General features: G+C 30.3%; 2 protein-coding genes and 1 pseudogene across 3 annotated transcripts in view; all 3 read right to left on the bottom strand.

Annotated features, from left to right (window-relative positions):
* The window catches only part of LOC105761353 (putative disease resistance protein At1g50180), a 28842-nt gene extending 23841 nt beyond the window's left edge, over nucleotides 1-5001 (bottom strand). For both annotated transcript variants that reach the window (XR_008191089.1, XM_052624145.1), the window contains exons 1-2: nucleotides 3659-5001; nucleotides 3514-3579 (exon numbers count right to left, since the gene is read on the bottom strand). Coding sequence is in view for 1 of the 2 variants with exons in the window: in XM_052624145.1 (XP_052480105.1) it covers nucleotides 3514-3579; nucleotides 3659-4868 (1276 nt within the window). In the remaining variant the exon portion in view is untranslated. The remainder of the gene's footprint in view (nucleotides 1-3513; nucleotides 3580-3658) is intronic.
* Nucleotides 5002-16130: 11129 nt separating this feature from the next.
* On the bottom strand, nucleotides 16131-17809 carry LOC105801347 (probable purine permease 11; annotated as a pseudogene).
* A 2781-nt stretch (nucleotides 17810-20590) lies between these two features.
* LOC105801346 (probable disease resistance protein RXW24L) lies at nucleotides 20591-21934 on the bottom strand. The gene has a single exon (XM_012632660.2). The coding sequence runs from the start codon at nucleotides 21932-21934 to the stop codon at nucleotides 20591-20593; it is 1344 nt and encodes a 447-aa protein (XP_012488114.2).
* Between the last annotated feature and the right edge of the window lie 1934 nt (nucleotides 21935-23868).

The raw sequence follows: 23868 nt of genomic DNA, 5'->3' as shown, positions 1-23868 counted from the left end.
TAGAACAAAGCATTTTAGCATTAAACTCCATGTTGTTCGAGAGATGTAGCAAGCATCAGAAGTAAAATTGATTCATTGTAATTCAAATGATCAACTTGCTGATATTTTGACTAAGGGTCTTAATGCTACAAGATTCGAGTGCTTAAGGAGTAAATTAGGTGTTTGCACCATGCTAACCAAAGAGGAGTGTTGAAGTTGGTCAGCATGCAGCCAACACTTGACAGAAAGCAAGCCATGAAGGTCGAGCAAGGCAGATGCTACTAGCAGCAAGCTCGGTTGATCAAGTTTTGTTCATTTTGTAACATTTTAGTTAATGAAATGTAATTAGTTCATTTGGAACAAGGTTAGGTAGATGATTGATGTACTTTGCTGATGTATGAGCTGTTAATTCAGCTTTGCTTGTATGCACAAGTTAATTTCTTCAAGTTTCAATGCTTAGTGGTGTTAGGTAACCATTAGGTGTTTGTTTACTATTTTTTTTGACAAGCTTAGTGCTTGATTTATGTATTGGCATTATGCCATTGTTAATCTAATGAATGAAATCAGCTTTGTTCATCAAAATATACTCTCCAATTTCCTCAGCTTGTTTCTTCTTTCTTTTGCTCGAATCTGTTTGTTTGCTCAGCAAGCATCGAGGCTTGTTGCACAAGACACAAGCTAAGCTTGTCTGTTTCTGTTCTAACACCAACACAGGATCCTGATGCTCTTTGGGCTAGGATTTTAAAAGGACTTTATCTACCGTCTTCTAATTTCCTTGAAGCTAAAAAGGGAGCTAGGTCATCATGGGTATCGAGTAGCATTCCTGAAGGGAAAGAGTTTTTAAAAGGAGACTTTGATTTGGCAAGTGCTAAATGGCAAATGCCTCCGCATTTGGGAAGATATATGGTTGCTGTGAGTTAAAGATAGGAAATTAAAGCATCCTGGAAATATCGATGGATCCTCACCAAAAAGAGTTGCTAAGATAATTTTTTTAGAAGAACTAAATTGGGACTTATCCAGTATCTCAATATGGCTAGAAGATATTGAAATTGCGAAATTAAAAGTTCCCCTTCATGAAACAGATGAACAAGATAAATTGTTGTGGCCGTTTACAGCTGTTGGTCAATATCCGATGAAATCAGGGTACAAGGAGTTGGGAAAGCACTATAGAAATGAGTCTTCTGTACAACCTTCCAGCTTTAAATTCACTTAATTGATAGGAGCATTTGCAAAACTATTTGGAGCTTACAGGTACCGAACAAAGTTAAAATTTTCTTATGGAAATTGTGTCATAATGCTATTCCATCTCGTTTTAATCCGTGGAAAAGAAAGTGTGTTTCGAACCCAATTTGTTGTTTTTGTGGTATTGAAGATGAGACTTTGAACATTTTATTCTTAGTTGTAATTGGGTTAGGGGAACATAGTATGAGGCTTGTTTTGGTCTTCAAGGGCTAAATTATCAAACTCAATCATTTGACAGATGGTTTTCAAAGTTGTTACAAATGCCTTGTATGAGGGAGGATTTCAAAGTTAGAATTGTTTTCACTTGCTAGCACATCTGGAAAGCTAGGTGTGAGGTTACAATTTGAGGTGTGAAACTTGGTTTGGAGAGAATTATTCGAAGGATTAATTACTCCATGAATGAATTCTTATCTGCTAAATGGATCCTCTGTTCAAACAATAACTCTGATCGAAATAGGAAGTCAAAAACTTGTGCTGATATTTGGGAGAAACCACCAGAAGGTTGGGTTAAAGTTAATTTGTGATGGGGCATTCGACACCTTAATAGCTTGTGCTGGTATTAGAGTAATAGGCAGAAATTTAAGTGGGAAGATTCTGGATGGGATTGGTAAAAGGATTAAGTGGATTCATGTGAGGTTGTCGAGGCTAAAGCTATGGTTGGATGGATTGAATTAGCTATGAAGAACAAATGGACCAATGTGACAATCAAGACTGACTCCCAGACTATTGTTTCGAATATTAAGAAGAAGAGTCAAGATCGAAGATGGAGATTAAGGCTAGTCCTTCGGGTTTTTGATAAGCTGGTCATGCAACTTTCTTCTTTGAAAGTCAATGTTATTAGACAAGAAGCCAATAGATTAGCGGAGTGGTTTGCTAAATAGGGTCGTAAAGAGATGTGTTGGTTGTTCGAATCAACTACCATCTTTCTTGGCTTTACTCTTGATAAGAATGGTTTACCTGCGCCTTCATCTTTCTGATGCAAGGATCCAGGATAAGCTTAGAGAATACTGTGCTTTTTTCATGTTAGTTTATCTGGTTTAGTGTTTTAGACTTCCTATGTTTGGTTATTCTTTCTGGAATGAATGTTTTTGTGGCAGAAAAAAAAAAAGAGAATTGATTAATTATTATTTTAATTAAGTGATGTTTGAGTACTGAATTTAAATTATAAAATCAATTTGCATTTCTTAAGGAAAAAAAACATATAAAAGAATAGCATGAAAGTGCTTAAGAAACTAAACAAACATATAGTCCAATAATTAGGGTAAGGTAATAACTTACATTAGTATGATCTTAAAAATTAAAATTTTTTGTCACATCATCAAATTTTAAAGACATGAATTATTATTATACACTCATCCATTAAGAAATTATTTGATGGACCCTTCTGGTCACATTATTCATGGTCCCTTTCCAATTATTTAATAACATTTCAACAATTTTTTTCATGTCATTGACACATAATTTTGGTAATTTTTTCACCCTGAATCCAGAATCCTAAACCTTGGATCCAAAACATAAAACCCCAAACTCGCAATGCCAAACCCTTGAACCATGAATCCTAAACTCGTAACCCATAACCTTGAACCCTTGAACTTTAAAACTTGAACCTCGAATTCTGAACTTTATATCTCGAAACCAAACCTTGAACTGCGAGATTTGGGGTTCAAGGTTTAGGTTCGGGGTTTGAGTTCAGGGTTCGGGATTTTGGGTTCAGGATAAAATAATTATCAAAATTATGTGTTAATGACATGAAAAATACTGCACAAAAATTACTATTTTTTTAAAATTGGTTGCACAAAAAAATATTAACTTATGAAAAAACAAAATGATTAAAATTTGTAAAAGAAGAAAAGATGTTTGTTTATAATTTAAAAATTAATTATTTTAAATAATTTTATTAAAGTTAAATTAAATTGGAGAAAATATTAAATATAAATGAGTGTATAATAATTCTTTGTTATCTTAAAATTTAACGATGTGACACTATTTTATTGGTGCCTAAAACTATATCTTTTAAGATGATCCTAATATAATTTATTCCCGGTAAATAATAGCGAAGTTATTAAAAATTATAATAAAAAGATAATAAATTTACCTATTAATTATATTTAGGTGCGTGTACCATTAATTGATAAACTACAAAGGCTTGATTTCTTTTATTTATTTGATATTAAGGTTTTGAAATTTTGAAATAAGATAGGTTTTATATATTTTAATTTCAATTATTGTCAAAAATTTAAAATGAAAAATAAATTTAGCATATCACAAGAATTTTGCTATACGTATATTTACCTGTTTGAGGAAATACAATCTTTTGAAGCAATTCCCAACTTTCTTCATCTTCTAGGCACTTCAACTCTGAAATAATATACATATGTAGTTATTTTCCATAAAAGGAATAAGAGTATTCAATTTTACCTAATTAAGAAAATTTTACCTCTTATCTCAGCATCTGAAACTATCCCCCTGTTTCTAGAGGTGAGCAATATCTTGCTTTTGCTATCAACTGGAAAGGCAGGTTTTAGACTATCCCAAGCTTCACTGGTCCAAACATCATCAAGTATCACCAGACACTTTTTATCCTTCAAAGTTTTACTCAACTCATCTTTTAAGTCTTGATCTTCTTCATCTCTTTTCTTCCTACCCTCTGCTAATTCTTCATCTCTTTTCTTCCTATCCTCTGCTAATTCTTCATCTCTTTTCTTCCTAGCCTCTGCTAATTCTTCATCTCTTTTCTTCCTACCCTCTGCTAATTCTTCATCTCTTTTCTTCCTATCCTCTGCTAATTCTTCATCTCTTTTCTTCCTACCCTCTGCTAATTCTTCATCTCTTTTCTTCCTACCCTCTGCTAATTCTTCATCTCTTTTCTTCCTATCCTCTGCTAATTCTTCGTCTCTTTTCTTCCTATCCTCGACATTTGAAGTTTTGAAACCAGATAGAATGTCTTCCCAAACATTTATTTTCTGGCATGGTTGAGAAACATATACAAAAGCTAAGTGCTCGAAATAATTTCTAATCTGAGGATGGTGATATATTTTCGTGGCGAGAGTGGTCTTTCCCAGACCACCCATGCCCCATATTGTAACAACCTTGTATCCACTTTCGTTCGTAAGAACTTTGACCAATCCCTCGGTATCATCAACTAGTCCAACAATATTATCATCCATAATAGGTGGATAAGGCCGCCTTGATTCTCGTCTTTCAGTTGAAGAACTTGATTCTTCTTCTCTGGGCTTTGATTCCTCAACTCCGTAGGCCTGTAGTCGTCGGACCAAGTCGTTGATTCTTTCTATGATTTTCTCGATTTTTGACCTGGTTTTGTGGAGTGCCCATCCCTCTTTCAAACAGCAGGCTGATCTTTTAATACAACTCCGAAGACCTCCTTTGTTTTTGGATCCAATCTTGAGAGCAAATTCCTCGACAACATCCTCAGCATCATAAGCAAGCTCTCTGATTTCAGCAACCCGAAGACGAATCATCTCATCCTTTGATTGTTTTGTCTCTGCGTCCATTAAGTATCTTTGCATCCATTTGAGCTCTGTTTGCAGACGATCAACTTCCTCCTCCACACCCCATAGGTATATGGCTTCCTCAGTTAGCAGCTTGCCAATATTTATCACTGCAGATGTCACAGCAGACCAAGCCATAATAGTGAGTGAGCTCAGAAATTTCTTTAAAATCTTGAATTTGGATTTCAAGATGTGAGTGCAGAAATCTTGCTGGGAAAACAAGTGAACGAAGCAGTTCTTATTTAATGGAATGAGAATACAAACAGAAAGGTAGGTAGGTAGAACAAAAGTAGAGTTTATTTGTTTAAATTTTTTTTTTAAATTTAAAAGTAAAATGAGTGGACGACTTTATCAACTCACTTTCACTTTACCTAATACTAATCTTTATACTTTGATGACCCCTTGTATAATGCCTTCACATAGACAGTACATAATTTTAAAAAAATATTAAACTGATAAAAATATCATTTATTTTTACCATATTATTAAATTAACATTTAAAAACAATTATAATCAATTTAAAAGTGAAAATATATGATTGTAGTTATATTGAAACAAAAGTTGTGATAATCATAATAAATTTAAATTTATTATTTGAAAAAGAAATATATATAAAATAAAAAAGTTGTGATATATATTTAAATTTTTATTGATCATATTTTATCATTTAAAATATTATTTATATATTCAATTAAATTTTATGAATAATTAATATTAGTTACTTAAAATTTAAAATTTATATTTCATATATTAAAATATTAACAACTAATTATAATAAATTATTTTTATATTCTTACTAAGATATCATAATATTAACTAATTTAAACATTATTTAAATACATATTTTTACTTTATAACATAATATCTAAAATAGATATTTTATTTATCAAAAGTACTTTTTACAGTAATACTAAACACTTAAACCTTAAACTAAACTTTTAAAAGTACTCCTCAAAATTACCATTTTACAATACTTTTTAAAAATACTTTTAAAAGGAACACTAAACTAACAAATTTCCCAAAATCAATACTTCTTTCTTGATCCGCTGATTATAAAATTGGAAAAAGGAAGACTAGGAAAGTATTCTATTTAGAAGTATATAGTCAGTCTTACTTAATTAGAAAAAAAAGGAAGAGTAGGAAAATGAGGGAGGACTTAATCAACTCACTTCCACTTTATCTAACACTAAATAAAAGTGGAAAAAAAAAAGGAAGACTAGGAAAGTATTTTATTTAAAAGTATATAGTGAGTCTTATTTAATTAGAAAAAGGAAGAGTAGGTAAATGAGTGGAGGACTAAACTTTATCTAACACTAATCTTTATACTTTGATGATCCATAGTATATGGCCTTTACATATACCCTATAAACATTTTTTTTGCCACCATGTACAATGTATATTTATAATCTATCCATATTATATATATAAAAGTACAATTTAAAAAATGTATCTACAAAAATATCTTTTATTTTTCGTCGTATTATTAAATTGATATTTAAAATAATTATAATCAATTTTAAAAAATGGAAAAAAATATATCATGATAGTTATACTAAAATAAAAGTGTAGTTGTCATAATAAATTTAAATTTATTATCTGGATATATATATATATATAAATTAAAAAATTGATAATATTGTAAACTTATTTGAATTTTTAATTTGATAATCGGATCCAGGATGTTATCTTTTAAGTTACATTAAAATAAAAAATTTTGATAAATTTTAAAAGGATATGTATTCGGATACAAGCAATTGAAGTGCTTTTCAATTCTTGACAACAAAACTAGTGAGTATAAAAAGGTATATTGATTTTCTCATGTTTTAATTTTTATTTATTTTAAAAATTTATTATCCTTATTTATTTTATTTTAATTGAAGAACAAACTGAGGCTCTAACAATTTCTTTTATTTATTTTTGCTCAATAAGTAATTAGAATAAATTACATTTTTCCTTATTTTTAATTAAGAATACTTATGTAATAAAATGACTGAACCTAGACACAATTGATGGAAGGTTCATATTGCAGCTTAGAGGGATAATTCGTGATTTATTTGTTGATTTATTTAGGTGATGAATATAACAAGTAAATCAACTGAAATTTTTAGTAAATTATATTGAACTTACAGGGAATTTTAGCTACAAATAATTAGATGTAACACCCCCTACCCGTATCCAACACCGTAATAGGGTACGAGGCATTACCAGAACACATACACTTGTAAATGTATTTAACCGAGTTATAAAATTTCATCTAAATTAAAAACTTCAAAATTATTAACATGCTTTTATAACTTTTCACAATATATCCTCAAAATATTATAATCTTAATAAATATAGCCTATGAGACCCGATACATACTCATACAAGTCAATGTTTCATTTTCATTTCATTCAATTTGCAGTTTCTCATGCTCACAATTTAAATCATATCACTAGCAATTTTCCATTTAATTCACGTACAATTCAATGCCACTAAGTTTAACACTAATACGTAATTACCATTTAATTCAATGTTTATTGACTATACCATTCATTAACACGTTTATGAAATTCTCAATTCAATAACTTATTCTATTTCATATCTAAACCTTACAACATAAGTTTTTAGTAATTATTTCACATTCATTTCAATTTCCCATTCCATTTTAATAATTTATCCATCATCAATTTCCGTTGTCAATTCGTTTTTTTATAATCAATTTACGTTAGAGTCTTTAAATACTCACTTCATACACTAAATCCATAAATATTTTTCAATAACTTGTATTCAATTAAATTCAAATATTATTTCACTATTTCAAATTATTTCATTTTCACTTCTCATTTTACATCATTTTATATTATCAAAATCTATTTCATAAAATTTATCATTATCGACATTAAATCACACACATACTTTTCATTACAATTATCACCACTAATAAACAATTCAATCTTTTAATATTATAAACTAATTATATATAACTATCATTCTTATTTCTTTATTTCAAATTTCACTTTTCACATATGTCTTATCATTCGATTTAGTTTTATCAATAACTTTATTTCATTTGCCCTATTAACTTGACTCGGACTCGACGGATACACGGATTCCAACCAAACACACCAATATACGAGAATCGATATGTAGCGAGAATAAGATTCAACACACAAAGTGCTGAATCATGAATAAGATATGATAATAACGATTCGACACACAAAGTGCGAATCGATACTTGATATGATAACGATTCGACACACAAAGTGCCGAGTCGATAATGATAATGATAATGAGATCCGACACACAAAGTGCCTAGTCGGTATAAGATATGATATCCGACACACAAAGTGCGAATCGATGTGATATGATGAGTCGGCACATAAGTGCCTAATCGATGGCCGGCAAATACCCGTACTCTTCCATATCCTATGGCATGCCAACTATATCCGACTAGCCCGACTAGTTAATAGGGTATTTAATTCACTTTCAAAGATAAATTTCCATCTTAGTTCAAGATCAATTATAATTTCTTATTTCAATCGGTTTCACAGTATTGCAGTAATTCATTATTTCAGTATTTTCACAGTTCAATGCAGTATACATAACAATATTCAGTATTCCGTAATTCAGTTCAGTATCAGTCTCACATATCAATTTCCACTTTCTCAGTTTCAATTCCAATAAAATCCATATCAATCACCAATTTCAATATTCCAGTTTAATTCAATAATTCAATTCAAACCATTTCAATTTCTATTCAATAATCACATTTCAATGCATAACTTATAAATTTAACGTGACATAATTCAGCCATTACTTGGCCAAAGCCTAAGCATGTATACCAAATATGTTAGCCAAATACACATATAACATAAGCATTATAAGCATGGATGAGCACAACATTTATTAATGTGCCACATTTACCAACAGATGTTAATTCCTAAACCATTCATGACATTACTTCATGCCCAATCATATACCAAATATACTATTCACATGTAATATGAAACTTTATTTTCACAAATGAGCTTAAACCATATCCAATAATGCACAAATATAAACATCATTTCTATTTTATCGTTTATCAATTATAATCAAGCATATAACCAATTATACACAAATCATTCATACATTTCCCAATTTTCCTCCTCCTCCTCTCCATTCCACATCCTTAATGTGTATAATACACTTAAACAACATTAACTATAATTTCATTATTCACTCACATGTATATTCAAAACTGTTTATTCGAGTCAGAGTCACTAAATTATTTTTATCCAGAGCTACAGAGCTCCAAATTAAGATCCATAAATTTTCCCTAAAACTAGATTCACATATCTTATTACCATAAAATTTTCATAATTTTTGGTTCAGCAAAATAGTACAGTTTATTCTTTAAAGTGTCCCCTGTTTTGCTGTCTGACAGTTCCGACCACTCTTCACTAAAAATTAATTGTCTCACTGTACAGAATTCGGATAATGTTTCCGTTTATTTTTTCTGAAAATAGACTCATTAAGGATTCTAACCATATAAATTATAACTCATAATCATTTTTGTACAATTTTTAATGATTTTCCAAAGTCAGAACAGGGGAACCCGAATTCATTCTGACCTTGTCTCACAAAATCCATTATATCTCATGATTTACAATTCCATTGCTTACACCGTTTCTTTTATAAGAAACTAGACTCAATAAGATTTAATTTCATATTTTTATTCATCCTCTAATTCAATCTCTAAAATTTTTGGTGATTTTTCAAAGTTAGACTACTGCTGCTGTCCAAAACTGTTTTAGTGCAAAATGTTGATTTCTATTTTGCCCAAAATTTCACAGTTTATACAATTCAGTCCTTTCTCAATTAATCCCTCAATTGATCTAATTCTCTCAATTAATACTTTACCTAGACATTATAAGTTATTTCACAACTATTGAAATTCAGAATTTCCACATATAGCTCTAACTTCAAACTCTTTTACTATTAGGTCCCAAACATTCACTTTCTATTCAATTCTTTCAATAAAATCAGCATATGAACAATTTAAAGCTCTAATTTCATGCTAAATCATCATATACTTCCAGCACATATTCATATCAACTTTCAACTTCTTTCATAAAACCAAAAACTAATGAATTCAACAAGTGGGCCTAGTTGTAAAAGTCATAAAAATACAAAAATTTCAAGAAATGATCAAGAATTGAACTTACTTGCAGTAAAAATATGAAGAACCAGCTTGAGAAACCCTTCCATGGTGTTTTAGCTGATGAGAATTCAGAAAAATGAAGAGAAATCTAGATAATTTCACTTTGGTCCTAACTTTATTAAGTAAATTTTGCAATATTCCAATTTTGCCCTTAATTCTCCTGATTTTCTGCCTTTGCCGTCCAGCCCAAATAGACATTGGGTCTATTTTCCTTTTAATCCCTCTTCCTTTTATCATTTAAGCTATTTAATCATTTACTATAATTTTGCATTTGTTACAATTTAGTCATTTTTGTTCAATTAATTATCGGAACTTTAAAATTTCTTAACGAAACTTTAATACTAACTTTTTAACACTCCATAAATATTTATAAAAATATTTATGGCTCGGTTTAAAATCTCTGAGGTCTCAATACCTCGTTTTCGATTCTAATTATTTTAATATTTATTTCTAGTGCACTATTCACTATTTCAAAATTTTTCCTAACTTCACATTTAACTTATACTCACTAAATTAATAATATTTTCTACTCACTTGTCGAATTTAGTGATCTCGAAGCCATTACATTTTTTTCTCGTCGGATTTGTGGTCCCGAAACCACTGTTCCGACTAGACCCAAAATCGGGCTGTTACATTAGAGGTGTTCATAAATGCTTAATTAAAATTTTAGGTCCACTTGGGTTTGGCATAAAAAATGGATCTAAAATTTTTTCCAAGTTCGGTCCGGATAAAAATGTTAAAACGTGGTCCGGTTCATATAAATTTTGAAAAAATACATCAAAAATACTAAAAATATTAAAAATATATATTTTCCAAAAAATTGAAAATAAATTTAAAAAAATATGTATACTTAAATAATACTAAGATAGGTGAAACTTAACAAGCAAATGCCTCTAAAATAATAATAAAATTAACAATAAAATAAGAGTTATACAATAACAACATAATAGTGAAATGGTAGCAAAATAGTGAAAAAAATAACAAGAAAATAACCAAAAAAACTGCAGTAAAAAACTACAATTTTTTTCCATATTTGGGCCGGGCTCGGCCAAAAAAGCTTTACATGAGGCCCCGAGCCCTGGCCTATTTTTTAAACGAGTCTCATTTTTTTGTTTAAATTTATTTTTCGAACCTATATTTTTATCAAACTCTACTATTTTTAAAACCAATTCTGACCCATGAGCAGTTATATAAATAACCACGCATACTGCCGATCGTAAACATACGATTCATCAACAGAATTTAGTTTTTTTTTTAAAAGCGAGTTTTTTTCTAATAAAATTCACTCTTAATTTTGCATCTTTTCTATTTTATTCTTTTAGATGTATTTAAGTTTTCTTCTTAATTTGGGTCCGTGACCAACAAATATATATTTAAATATTCGTATTTATAAAATAAAATAATTATTATAAATATAATTATGTTTAGTATTTTATTTAAAAGTATATAGTCAGTGTTATTTAATTGGAATAAAGGAAGAGTAGGTAAATGAGTGGAGGACTTAATCAACTCACTTCCATTTTATCTAACACTAATCTTTATACTTTGATGATCCATACTCCATAGTATATGGCCTTTACATATACCGTATAAACATTTTTTTGTGCCACCACAATTTATATTTATAATCTATCCATATTATATATAAAAAAGTACGAATTTAAAAATGTATCTACAAAATATCTATTATTTTTCGTCATATTATTAAATTGATATTTAAAAATATTTATAATCAATTTTAAAAATATTTGGAAAAATATATCATGATAGTTATACTAAAATAAAAGGTGTAATTATCATAATAAATTTAAATTTATTATTTGAAATATATATATTAAAATTAAAATCTTGATAATATTGTAAACTTATTTGAATTTTAATCGGATCCAGTGTTATCTTTTAAGTTACATTAAAATAAATATTTTCTGATAAATTTTAAAAGGATATGTATTTGGATATAGGCAATTGAAGTGCTTTCAGTTCTTGACAACAAAACTAGTGAGTATAAAAAGGTATATTGATTTTCTCATGTTTTAATTTTTATTTATTTTAAAAAATTATTATCCTAATCTCTTATTGAACTTTTTGAATTTTGATTTTAAATAATTCCCCATTTTATTTCTTTCTCGTCTTCTAAAATATCAATTTTAGTCCTTTAGATTTTTTAAGCTCTTAAATTTTTAAAAAATGTGAAAGTTTTCATCAAATCACCTTGTTTTCCATATTATCATTTATTTTTATTTTTTATGAGATAATTAAAGAGATATTTTCAACTTTTAAATAAAATTTAAAATTTATCAAAATATTGCTAAAGAAATTTTTATAGTAACTTATAAATAGGTTATTGATCGGCTTCCTCAGTAATTGTTTGGGAGTGTATTTAGACACTCTTTAAATAGAGGAAACATAGTCTTAGATAAATAGATAAATCACCGTAACTTAATGTTAACACACCAAAATTCCTCCCAAAACAATAATGGCTAATGGAAGCCTTGCACAATGTTTAACTATGTTTTTTTTTCCTTTTAACTCTTTCATTTCCATATCGATTCTATTTTATGTATAGTGAAAATTAAAATGAATTTCAGTAAAAAAAGAAATGTAAAAATAGTTGAACCCAAAAATATTTTAAAAAATGTACACTTATATAATTTGTAACCATTAGATTGTGGGAGTTTTACCTAGGAGACATCCATTCATCATTTGGGTAAACACCCAATTTTCACATTTAAAGTACTTCCCAAGTTAATATTAAAAAACATTTTAAAGTTCCCTTCAATTTTGTTTTATGGTTAGTTTTCGTTGTTATTAAAGAGCTTGCTTGAGGATGTTGTTGAGAATTTTGCTCTCAAGCTTGGGTCCAAAAACAAAGATGGTCTTCCAAGTTGTATTAAAAGATCAACGTGCATTTTGAACGAAGGGTTGTAGCTCCAAAAAATCAGGTTAAAGATAGAGAAATCATAGAAAGAATTAACGACTTGATCCAATGATTACAGACCTCTCATATAAAAGAATTAAAGGATGGAGAAAAAGTATCAAGTTCTTCAACTGAAAAGCGAGAATTAAGGTGGCCTATCCTCATATTATGGATGATAATATTCTCGACCACTCTTGCTAAAAAAATGTGTCATCATTGTCAGGTTATTGATAATTTCGATCACCTAGCTTTCATATATATTTCTCAACAATGCTAGAGAAGTTTAGAAAAATATTCTATTTGGTTTCAAAACTTTAATTGAAAATAACAGGAAGAAAAGAGATGATGAATTAAAAAGTAGTTATTTAAAGTTTCAAAAGATTGCATTTTCTCGAACAGATTTAATGGGTAACAATATTTCTTAGCCACAAAAAGTTTCATTCAAGAAGAATGAACAAACAAAATGCAAAGTTTAAAAAACACTAATAAATATGTATAATTTTAGTTAAAGTTTATTGTTATAAATATCACAATGGCTTAGTTTTAAGGAAAATTTTTAAATTTTTATTGCGCTTAAAAACATTATTTTCTAAAATGATTTTTCCAACCGTTAGGACCTTAGCTATCCTACTTCTAAAGTTTCAGCTCATGTTCATACATCAGGTGATTAAACTACTTGTTGGACATCATGTTTTTGCCATGCTTGGATGGCAATTTGAACATACTTTCAAAACAGCTCAAGATCAATTTAAGTGCTAGCATTTTTTAGTATGTAATTAATGTTTATCTATTTCTAAGCAGCAAATAAAAGGGAAATTCGTATGGAATGAACATTCTTATCTTTTCGATTGGCTTAGAGAAAAAGAGTAAAGAGTTTGAGATTACTGAATATTCTTATATTTATCTTATCCCTATCACTTTACTTGAAAACCAAGTTTGATGTTTTACTTGGATATGCGTCTTTGGAGTTGCAATTATCTATTGGGAGAGGGGAAAATGTGCTTTAGCCCGTAGTTGTACTTGATAAATTGTTGAATAAAATTAATTTTTGAGCGAGACTCCGCAGATGAAAGATTGATGAATTCAAACTACATTGACAAATATCGTGTATTGAATCTCTCTTTACTTATCTCTTTTTCTCACGTTTTAGATTTGTGTTTATTTCTCTCTTTCTTTACTTCCTACATTAATGTGTTTATTTACCTCTACTCAAATATTTGTCTAAACATCAAATTGAAGAAAGAACAAACTGAGGCTCTAACAATTTCTTTTATTTATATTTGCTTAATAATTAATTAGAATAAATTACATTTTTAATTTCCTTTTTTAATTAAGAATATTTATGTAATAAAATGACTGAACCTAGACATAATTGATGGAAGGTTCATATTGCAGCTTAGATGGATAATTCGTGATTTATTTGTTGATTTATTTAGGTGATGAATATAACAAGTAAATCAACTGAAATTTTTAGTCAATTATATTGAATTTACAGGTGAATTTTAGTTATAAATAATTAGAGGTGTTCATAGTCGCGCCTAACTAAAATTTTAGGTTCATTTGTTAGACTTGGGTTTGGCATAAAAAATGGATCTAAAATTTTTTCCGAGTTCAATCCAGATAAAAATGTTAAAACGCGGTTCGGTTCATATAAATTTAACAAAAATACATCAAAAATACTAAAAATATTAAAATATATGTTTCTCAAAAAATTGAAAATAAATTTTAAAAAATATGTATACTTAAATAATACTAAAATAAGTACAACTTAACAAGCAAATACCTCTAAAATAGTAACAAAATTAACAATAAAATAAGAGTTATACAATAACAACATAATAGTGAAATTGTAGCAAAATAGTGAAAAAAATAACAAGAAAATAAAAAAAAAACTGCAATAAAATAATGCAATTTTTTTGCATATTTGGGCCGGGCTCAGGCCGAAAAAGCTTTTCTTGCGGCCTAGCTTATTTTTTAAACGAGTCTCATTTTTCTGTCTAAATCTATTTTTCAAACCTATAATTTTACCAAACTCTCCTATTTTTCAATCCGATTTATAAATAACCACACATACCGTCGATCGTAAACATGCTATTCATCAATAAAATTTAGTTCTTTTTAATAATTTAGTTGAGTGATTCAATTTGAAGAGTTTTATTTATCAATTTTCTTTGGAGAGTTTTTCTAATAAAATTCACTCTTAACTTTTCTTCTTTTCTATTTTATTCTTTTAAATGTTTTTAAGTTTTCTTTTTAATTTGGGTCCGTGACCAACAAATATATATTTAAGTATTCGTATTTATAAAATAAAATAATTATTATAAATATAATTATTTTTAGTAAATATATTTATTATTTGATTTTTGAATAAAATTTATTTATTAAAATATAAATTAAAATTTTAAAAATAAAAATAATATATTTATTAATTTAAAAACTTGAAACAATATGAAATAAAAATTACGAATATGTTTAGAAAAGAGTAATTAAACCTAGGTCTCAAAATTGAAATCATTATTATTTAACATACATTTAATTAAAGAAGCTAATATATTAAAAATATTCATTAAAAAATAAAAGAAGCTTAAAACAACATGAAATATAAAATATAAATGTAAGGAATTGAGCCTGATACTCAAGGATAAAACCACCAACGTATAATCATTCAACCAAAGAAATTAATTGTATTAAAAAATAAAAAATTGTAACTTAGGAAAAGTGCGTCCAGCTAGGCATACTTTCACGTTCTCTCTCCTAAAAACTACAACAGAATTTTTTTATAAAAATTGGTATCATTGCTAAGTTCCGCTTAGTGCTTAGAGGATTGTTTCCGTCAATGCAAAAAGTAAACAGTCAATGGACTTCGTTATATTCTCAAGGTTCATTTGTCAATAACTCTTTTGCACATCATAATATAGGTGGGGAGGAATAGAATCTTAAAAGAAAGTAGCATTAATACATATCTTAAAACTTACATTAATTTCTCATAAGTTTGTTTTTATCAGCACACCAACTTACTTTAGCAATAGATTTTGCTACAACATTAATTATATGGTAAATAAAAGTTAAGTTGAGTCTCAATATCTTTCACCTCTAAATTATTTTTCATATTTAAAATTTGTAATATTTGTATACTTAAAATTGGGAAAATATAAATTTTAGATCTAAATAACCATACTCATTATTTTGCATTTATCTATAATTTGGACAAAATAGAAAATGAGAAGAGAGAGTAACCTTTTGATTTTCTTATTAAAAAAAAACAATTACTTTGATTTGGAATCTTCAATCAATTAAGTTAAACTTCAGTTTTTGAATCTTCGATTTCTTGGGATTCCTTTTTCTTTGACTTTTTATCATCAAGATATTGTTGGTAGATATAAGAAGCAAATCCCCAAAGAGTGAACAACATTGCCAACACCTTAATTGCATCCATTTTCTCCTTATAAAGCAGGACACCAACAACTGGAACAAATGGCAAACTAAGCATGCTCACAACATTTGAGAACAAAGATGACACCAAATAGATCAATCCCACTACTCCCACTGTACAAATCTGCCATGCCAAAGCTATTCCAATCAAACTCACTACATAAATCACCTTCCCTTCATCAAATTTCTCCATTTCGGACTTTAAATCCATGAATTCCAAACTCAGAAACAACCCCAACAAGCAAACGAAACTCGAAACCAATGAAGTGTAAATCTGCATTTCAAACACAACACTAAATGTGTCCTTTTTCAGTATTTTGTCAAATGAGAATTGTGTTAGAGACAGCAATAAAGCATAGCCTGCAGAAGCACCAACTATTGATATAAACCCAATGGAATGTTCATTCTTTCGTACTGGATTTTTCTCATCTCTTTTGGTCTCAGAACTGTCGGGATGAATTGCAACCATTGAAGCTGATACGGTAATGAAGATGATCAAGTTAAGCGTTAGGATACCGAGCTTTTCGCAGTTGATAACCACCAAAAAGATGGCGTTGAATACCAATTGGCTTGCACAAAGAAGGGAATATGTTGAAATGGAAAGTGGTTTAACGCCAACTGTATACATGAAGTTATCAATGGCTAGCAGACAACCGAGGGAAAAGTAGACCACATAATGGGTTATGTTGTTGGAGGAGCTTGGGGACTGCTTGTTAAATTAAGGGAAGAAGAGAAGTGGGAGGTAAAGGAGAGGGAAACCAGCTGTTTGCATGAGAGATGCCATCCATTTACTTTTTCCTCCATTGTTGAAGTAGAATTTGGTTAACAGAACGGCTGCAGATTGACCGGATAGGAGGAATAAGATGTTGAGTGCTATTAGAAGCCACGGTTTCCAGCGGTTGTCAGGGCTGAATATTGGAGGTTGATCGGCGGTGGTGGTGGTTGATTCCTCTGGATGAGGTGTTTGAGGTTCTGCAATGGCATGGGAGGACATTATCAGAGATGGTTCCTGAATTGTTTTTAAGACAAAAAGAAAGGGTGCTGCTGCAGCATATGGTAGCTAAGTTATTTGAAAGAGGGTATGGGTGTCGTAGACAAGTATGCCTGCAATATCTTCATTTCTTTCCATGACCTTGGCAGGTCATACCTTCGTACTAATGTCTTAAATCTTAATAGTCCTAGCTATAACACATTGCTGCAAGAGTGAAATCTAGGCCTTAATTTTATTGATGACAGGTATGGCCTGTGTTTCTCTGTTCTTCATTTTTCCTCACATTCATACATGACTAGAAGGTATGATTTTTGACATGTTCATGACATTCAAGTTTAGAGCATTTGTTTGATTAATAGGGAAGTTGTTTGCGATTTAAATAGAAACTGCAACACCAACTTTACTGGATCATTATTTTACGGTTTCAGCTAGAAATCATTCAGACAACATCTACAATAAACACGAAATGAACATGTATCTAAATAGAGAGAAAGGACAGAGGTAGAAGAAAAAGAACCTGATTTGCTGTCATGCTGAGCTTCAATTATTTCCATTAGCTAATCCAAAATAAACCCAACACAACAGTAATTGAAGTAAGGATTTGCAGCTGTCATTTTAATATGTTTGAGGACATTGAAGTAAGGAAAGGAGATTTTATCCAGAACTGATTCAATTGTCCCATTTAGATCCATCAGGTTGCAAAGATAAGTGGACTAAATTGATTAATTGGTAGAATAAGTCTAGATTAATTACAATCATGGATATTAATGAACTATTGTTTGTCATTTCTGATTGATTTGTCTACCAATTTTATACTTTCAATTTATGTTTAATCATACTATCATAATTAAGGAAGTAGCTATTTAGACTTAGTTTTGCATATTCTTTGTTAATGTTTAATTCAATTTTAGTTCATACTTTCTTTGAGTACAATTTTTGAAATATTTTTGTATTTCATTATAAATCTAGACTATATTAGTATACTCACTTAATTCTGTTACTTGTTGATAATATTGATAGTACGTACTTCAATTAATGAATTGTTGGTATATCAGTATTACTCTATTAATCTTCATCTCCTTTCACGCACACATGAAATTGCATAGACTATAGCAAGAAAACCTTTTAAATTTGCATTCCTTTCCATAACTTTACATGGGCAGTAAACCAGAGACTGAAGATCAGATACGTCCACAATGATGAATGCTGGTGAAGTGATGCATAATTTCAACAGAATAGAGGAATAAAGAAAAAGAGAGAAGAGAAAGAGAATCGAGGAAGAAGAAAGAATTGATTTCCTTCACAAAATGGCATATCTGCTCATTTCCCATGCCGGTTTCTATTATGGCTGAGAATTGGCAGTTACAAAGTCTGTTATAGGGCTGTTCCTCCAGCAGTTGTAACAAACCGTCAATACACAACGTTTTCATTCAACATCAAAACTTATAGTTTCATTAAACCCTCAGCCCTAAAACACAGCGTTCAACTAACTTAGCTAACATTTTTACTTCATAACATGAAGCTACTCATAATCAACTCATGGATCGACCACCATAGACTCGTGGTCTTCCCATCATCTTCGTGCTTGACCACTTACTCCTTGAGGATGACGAGGTCTCACACACTCTCTCTCTCTTAATATAAAAAGCAGCCAAAAACAGGAAAACCATTTAAAAACGGAGAAAAAGGTATGCCTTTGTTTATGGACTCAGCTTGCTTGTGTAGCAAGAGAAGTGAATATAAACAATGTATGCGATTCCTCCATTGTTTCTTGTAGATAATAGCAGAACTTTATGCACTTTTAACACTAGCTGTTACCCAATATTTAGAGGTTCAAGATTTCAACTTTTTCTTTTCTTAAATAATACACCATTAACCCACTTTCTTCATGTCTATCTGTGTGTGTGTCTGTCTATATATAACTCGGACTGGAACTTTTCATCCTTTAGGCTCTCAAGAGGTTAATGAATTCCCGTTTGGCGCAACATGGCAGACTTGGACGTATGTATCCCAATATTGAAAGACAAGGATCATTTCGGATGTTTCCTAGTGGTGCTAGATTCAATTTCTTAGGTTAGCAGTGATTTTAATCCTTTCAGGTATTGATTTCTTGCATGCTATGTTTTTGTACTTATGCTTGTGCATTTTTTTCTTAATATTTGCCTGTAACGTGTTTCAGGATTTTCCTCTGAAAATGGACTCAATAATGCTGCCATGATGGGCTAGGCCTTTGATCCTAATAAAAATTATGTTTTCGTGGTAGGTTTGCAGTAGAAAATCCTTAATTTAATTTCTTATCATAATTGGTATCCGCATGTTTCAGTTGATCTTGAAACTTATGATATGTTTGAAAATTTCATTAGATCGGTAAGTTGTCTGGTGGTGAACTTTGTTGTGTCATCACTGAAAATCTTGCAGGTATATACGTTATTGAAAATTCCTTAACAGCTGTAATGTATTATCTTTGTTGTTTTTAGGATTCTGGCTCTTCTTGTTCTGGATATTTATTGCAATTGATTGTGATAGTATTCGTTAACATGATGTGATTGCAAACATGTTTGTGACCGCAATTTTAATCACAATTATATGTGTCATGTTGTTATAATCAAATATTGTCATTGGATTAAAGGTTTTCTTTCTATCTTCTCATCCTCTTTCCCAAAACAATCATCCTTAATATGGGTATATGCACACATATATATGGGTATATGCACACATATATATGGCTTGTTCTTGGTTGAAGCTAGTGCCTTTTGAGTGCTAGATATTTCTCTACTGAGTTCGAGATGGGTATTTTGGGTACATTCTACATATTTGTATCTAACATTCGTCAAGAGTTTTGGATATTTTGCATGTTTAGATAGAATGACATGTTTTACTTTAATCGAACTCAGATGTAAATGTTAGATATTGATGTATTTAAATTTTCTTCCAAGTATTTTCATATCGTTATTGAAGAATCGTGCATGTCCCATGGTCATGTATTGAGTCAAACTAACATAGCTTTTAATCCACATAATCATCTTCTATATATATATGTTATATACATATATTATCAAGTGTGATGTTAGCTTAGTTGTTAGAAATGGTCGGTTTTTGCAGATGATGAAGGTCCTAGGATGCGTGCTGAAGCCATTGCAGAAAGGATTTGTCAAGTGCTTGAACGTAATTGGAATATCTAATCTGTTCACCTTGTTTGCTCAACAGCTAACATTTTTTTCCTTTTGATTACCCAAAATAGTCATACTAACAAATGTGGCTGTGATTTTGTATGGTATTTTGCAACATTCATATCTTAGCTACTGAGATTTTATCACACCTTGAACTACAAATAGTTAGCTGTTATTCGCTCGTATCCTAATCCGAATAAGATATTGAGTTTTATAACGAATGGCAATAATAAACAGGGAATGAAGATATTTACTACCGATTATGGGTGGATTCTCGCCCGACTCATTGAAATTTTCAATATTGAAGGGCAAATTTATCTCCAACTCTCTAAGATTTGTCATGTTGATAAGATCCTCCAGATAACAATTCTTGGTGTTGAAGTTCACGAGTGTTAGGAGTTTTCTCAAAGTACCCAACTTCAACTTAGTTCTGCTTTTACACGTGACAGGGAGATATAAATGTCTTAGTTGCTCCATCCTCCATATCACGTTAGGTACATGAATTTCGTAACCACCAACTCTTAAATCCAAGGTTTGCAAGCACCTTAAGTTGCCTAGAGATGATGGCAACTTTGGCCATAAGAACTCAAGATCCTTTAGACTCAAGAATCTTAAATGGATGAGATTCCCTATATCACTGGGTAAATCCCACCCGGTCCAAAAACCATATGACGTTCTTCCTTTGTCATAGTTTAGGACTCTTAGCAATTTGAAGTTGTTGAACATGTATCTCCAAAATCCCCGAATTTTAAGACGTCTTGTAGAACCTGCCAAAATCAGAAGAATCCAAAATAGTGGATTACAACAATCGTCACAATGTTTTTTAACGTAGTTCAACACCTCCAAGGGCAAAGATTTTTCTAATGCCTCCTCCGAAAAGAACTGATTGAAGAACAAAAGTGACCGAATATTTGGACTTTTAATGCATTGTATGAAAAAAGACTCATGCACAGAAACCCTACGAACCTTCCGAATCATAGATAATGAAGATGCATTCGATCGATCAACAATGAAGACAAAATTTTCTTGTTTTGCCTTTGATAAGCAAAGATCTCTCATAAGATCATGCATCTGAATCGTTTTGACCTTTGAGGTCGCTCTGATCTCTGAGGCTGTCACATTTCTTTCTTGTAATTGAATCATGCACCTTTCCACAAGCTCCATTAAATAAGATTCCGCCACATCTTCCGCAATTTCCCCACTGTCTCTTTCTTCTTCCTTTGATGACACAATACCTTCAGCAACCCATAATTGAATCAATCTATCCACATCTATCATATAATCCTCCGGAAAATGGCTTAGATAGAGGAAACACGGTCTTAGATAGGGAGGCAAATCATCATAACTTAATGCTAACACATCCTCTGGTCCTTGATTTTTGCCTCTTTTCAAGTATGATTGTACATTGTTAGATATCTTTTGCCATTCGTTTAATGAATAATTCTTTGTAGCCAAAATTCCTCCCAATACAACAATGGCTAATGGCAGCCCTGCACAATGTTTAACCATGTTCTCTCCCAACGTTTTTATTTCCCCATCGATTATATTTCCTGTATAAAAAATTAGGAATAATTTTTTAAAAAATAAGGAAAATTAGGAATTAATTTAAGTAGGTGAAAGAAATATAAAAATAGATGAACTCAAACTTATATTTTATTAATTTATTAAATAATTTTTAATATAAATTCATCACTTATAAAATTTAGTTTTATTATTTGTTATTAACTACGATTAAAAAATAAATCTATTTGAAAACTTTGAATACTTTATGGAATAGTCAATACTAAGTAAGAAACTTCACTCGAATTAATTTAAGAGGAGATTCAAATAAAATATAATTCATTGTATAAAAAGACTATTTAACTTTAAATTGGATATCCTGTTAGATACAAATGAAATTTATTATAAATAAGGGTCGAAAATTGTGTTGAGAGAATTTGGAGATAAAATTATAAGATTTTACTTATATTGTACAAGTTAAGCATATAAAACAATTAAATTAATCTCTTATTTTGCGAATGATTTTAGCGAATTTTCTATCATAATTATTGGGAAACTATTAGAAATGATGTTTTGGAAGCTACTAAGAGTTTTTTTTTTTAGGAAGGAAATTTTCGATGGGTTTAAATGAGATTGAGATAATCTTAATTCTGAAGACTAAATGTTTTGAATTAATTACATAATTTAGACTAATTTATCTTTATAATTTTGCCTATAAATCATATCGAAGATCATGGTGAATATTTTGAAAGGAGTTCTAGGGTAGTGATTATGAATAATCAAAGTGCTTTTGTGGTAGGTAGACAAATACATGATAACATCTTAATTGCTCAAGAGGTTTTCATCATTTGAAATTGAAGAAGAGGGGTAAGAAATATGAGGTTGCTTGGAAGCTCGACATGAATAAAGTATATGACAGAGTAGAGTGGAGATTTCTGGAAACTATTTTAAGAAAAATGAGATTTGCTTTAACATGGATTGATTGGATAATGGAGTGTGTGAGGAGTGTTTCTTACACTTTGCTTATTAATGGTAAATCTAGTAGAAAAATCTATCCATCTAGAGGTCTAAGGTAAGGTGACCCTCTCACCTTACCTCTTCCTTTTTGTTGTGAATTCTTTTCTCGTATGATTAGCCTTAGAGTCGAGTCTAGTTTTATTTCTGGGATTAGCCTTGGTAGTCATTATCCAATAGTGTCACGTTTGTTAATCGCGAACGATCTCTATTCTTTTTGGAAGCTAATTCGTTAAATTGTAGGAGAATGATGAACTTTCAAGAATATTGTGCAGCTTCTGGACGAAGGGTCAAGTACGATAAATCAAGCAACGTTTTTAGTGTAAATACTCCCGAAGCGTCAACGAAAGGTTGATTCAAGAAGAGACTAATATAGAGGTGGCAAATAATTCGAGCGTCTACTTGGGTGTCCCTTCTTTGTGGGAGCTTTCGAAAACATTAACTTTGAGGCATGTGAAAGATAAGGTCCTCACTTTCACCAAAAAAAATATATATATATATGGTCCTTACCAAACTTATGGGCTGGAAGCAGCAAACGTCATCTTGAAGGGGAAGGGAGGTTCTTATTAAAGCAGTAGCATGCGCCTCAATGTATACAATATCTTTTCAAATTTCCTAAAAAATTATACGTCGAAATGAATTCAGCAGAAGGAAAATGAGAGACGTATTCATTAAAAAGCTTGGAGGACTTGCTCTACTTGCAAAACAATCTTGACAGTTAGTCCAGGATCCTGATCTCTTTGGGGTAGGATTTTAAAAGGACTTTATTTCCCGAATTCTAATTTCCTTGAAGCCAAAAAGGGAGCTAGGTCATCATGGGTGTGGAGTAGCATTCTTGAAGGGAAAGATTTTTTAAAAGGAGACTGTTGGAACAAAGAGACAATAACAGGCTGTTTTGTATCTTGCTTGAATAGCAAGCCTCGAGCCTT

The sequence above is a fragment of the Gossypium raimondii genome, chromosome 11, assembly GCF_025698545.1.
Source record: "Gossypium raimondii isolate GPD5lz chromosome 11, ASM2569854v1, whole genome shotgun sequence".
In the NCBI taxonomy this organism is placed as follows: domain Eukaryota; kingdom Viridiplantae; phylum Streptophyta; class Magnoliopsida; order Malvales; family Malvaceae; genus Gossypium; species Gossypium raimondii.
This window is presented reverse-complemented; position numbering and strand designations above follow the sequence as displayed.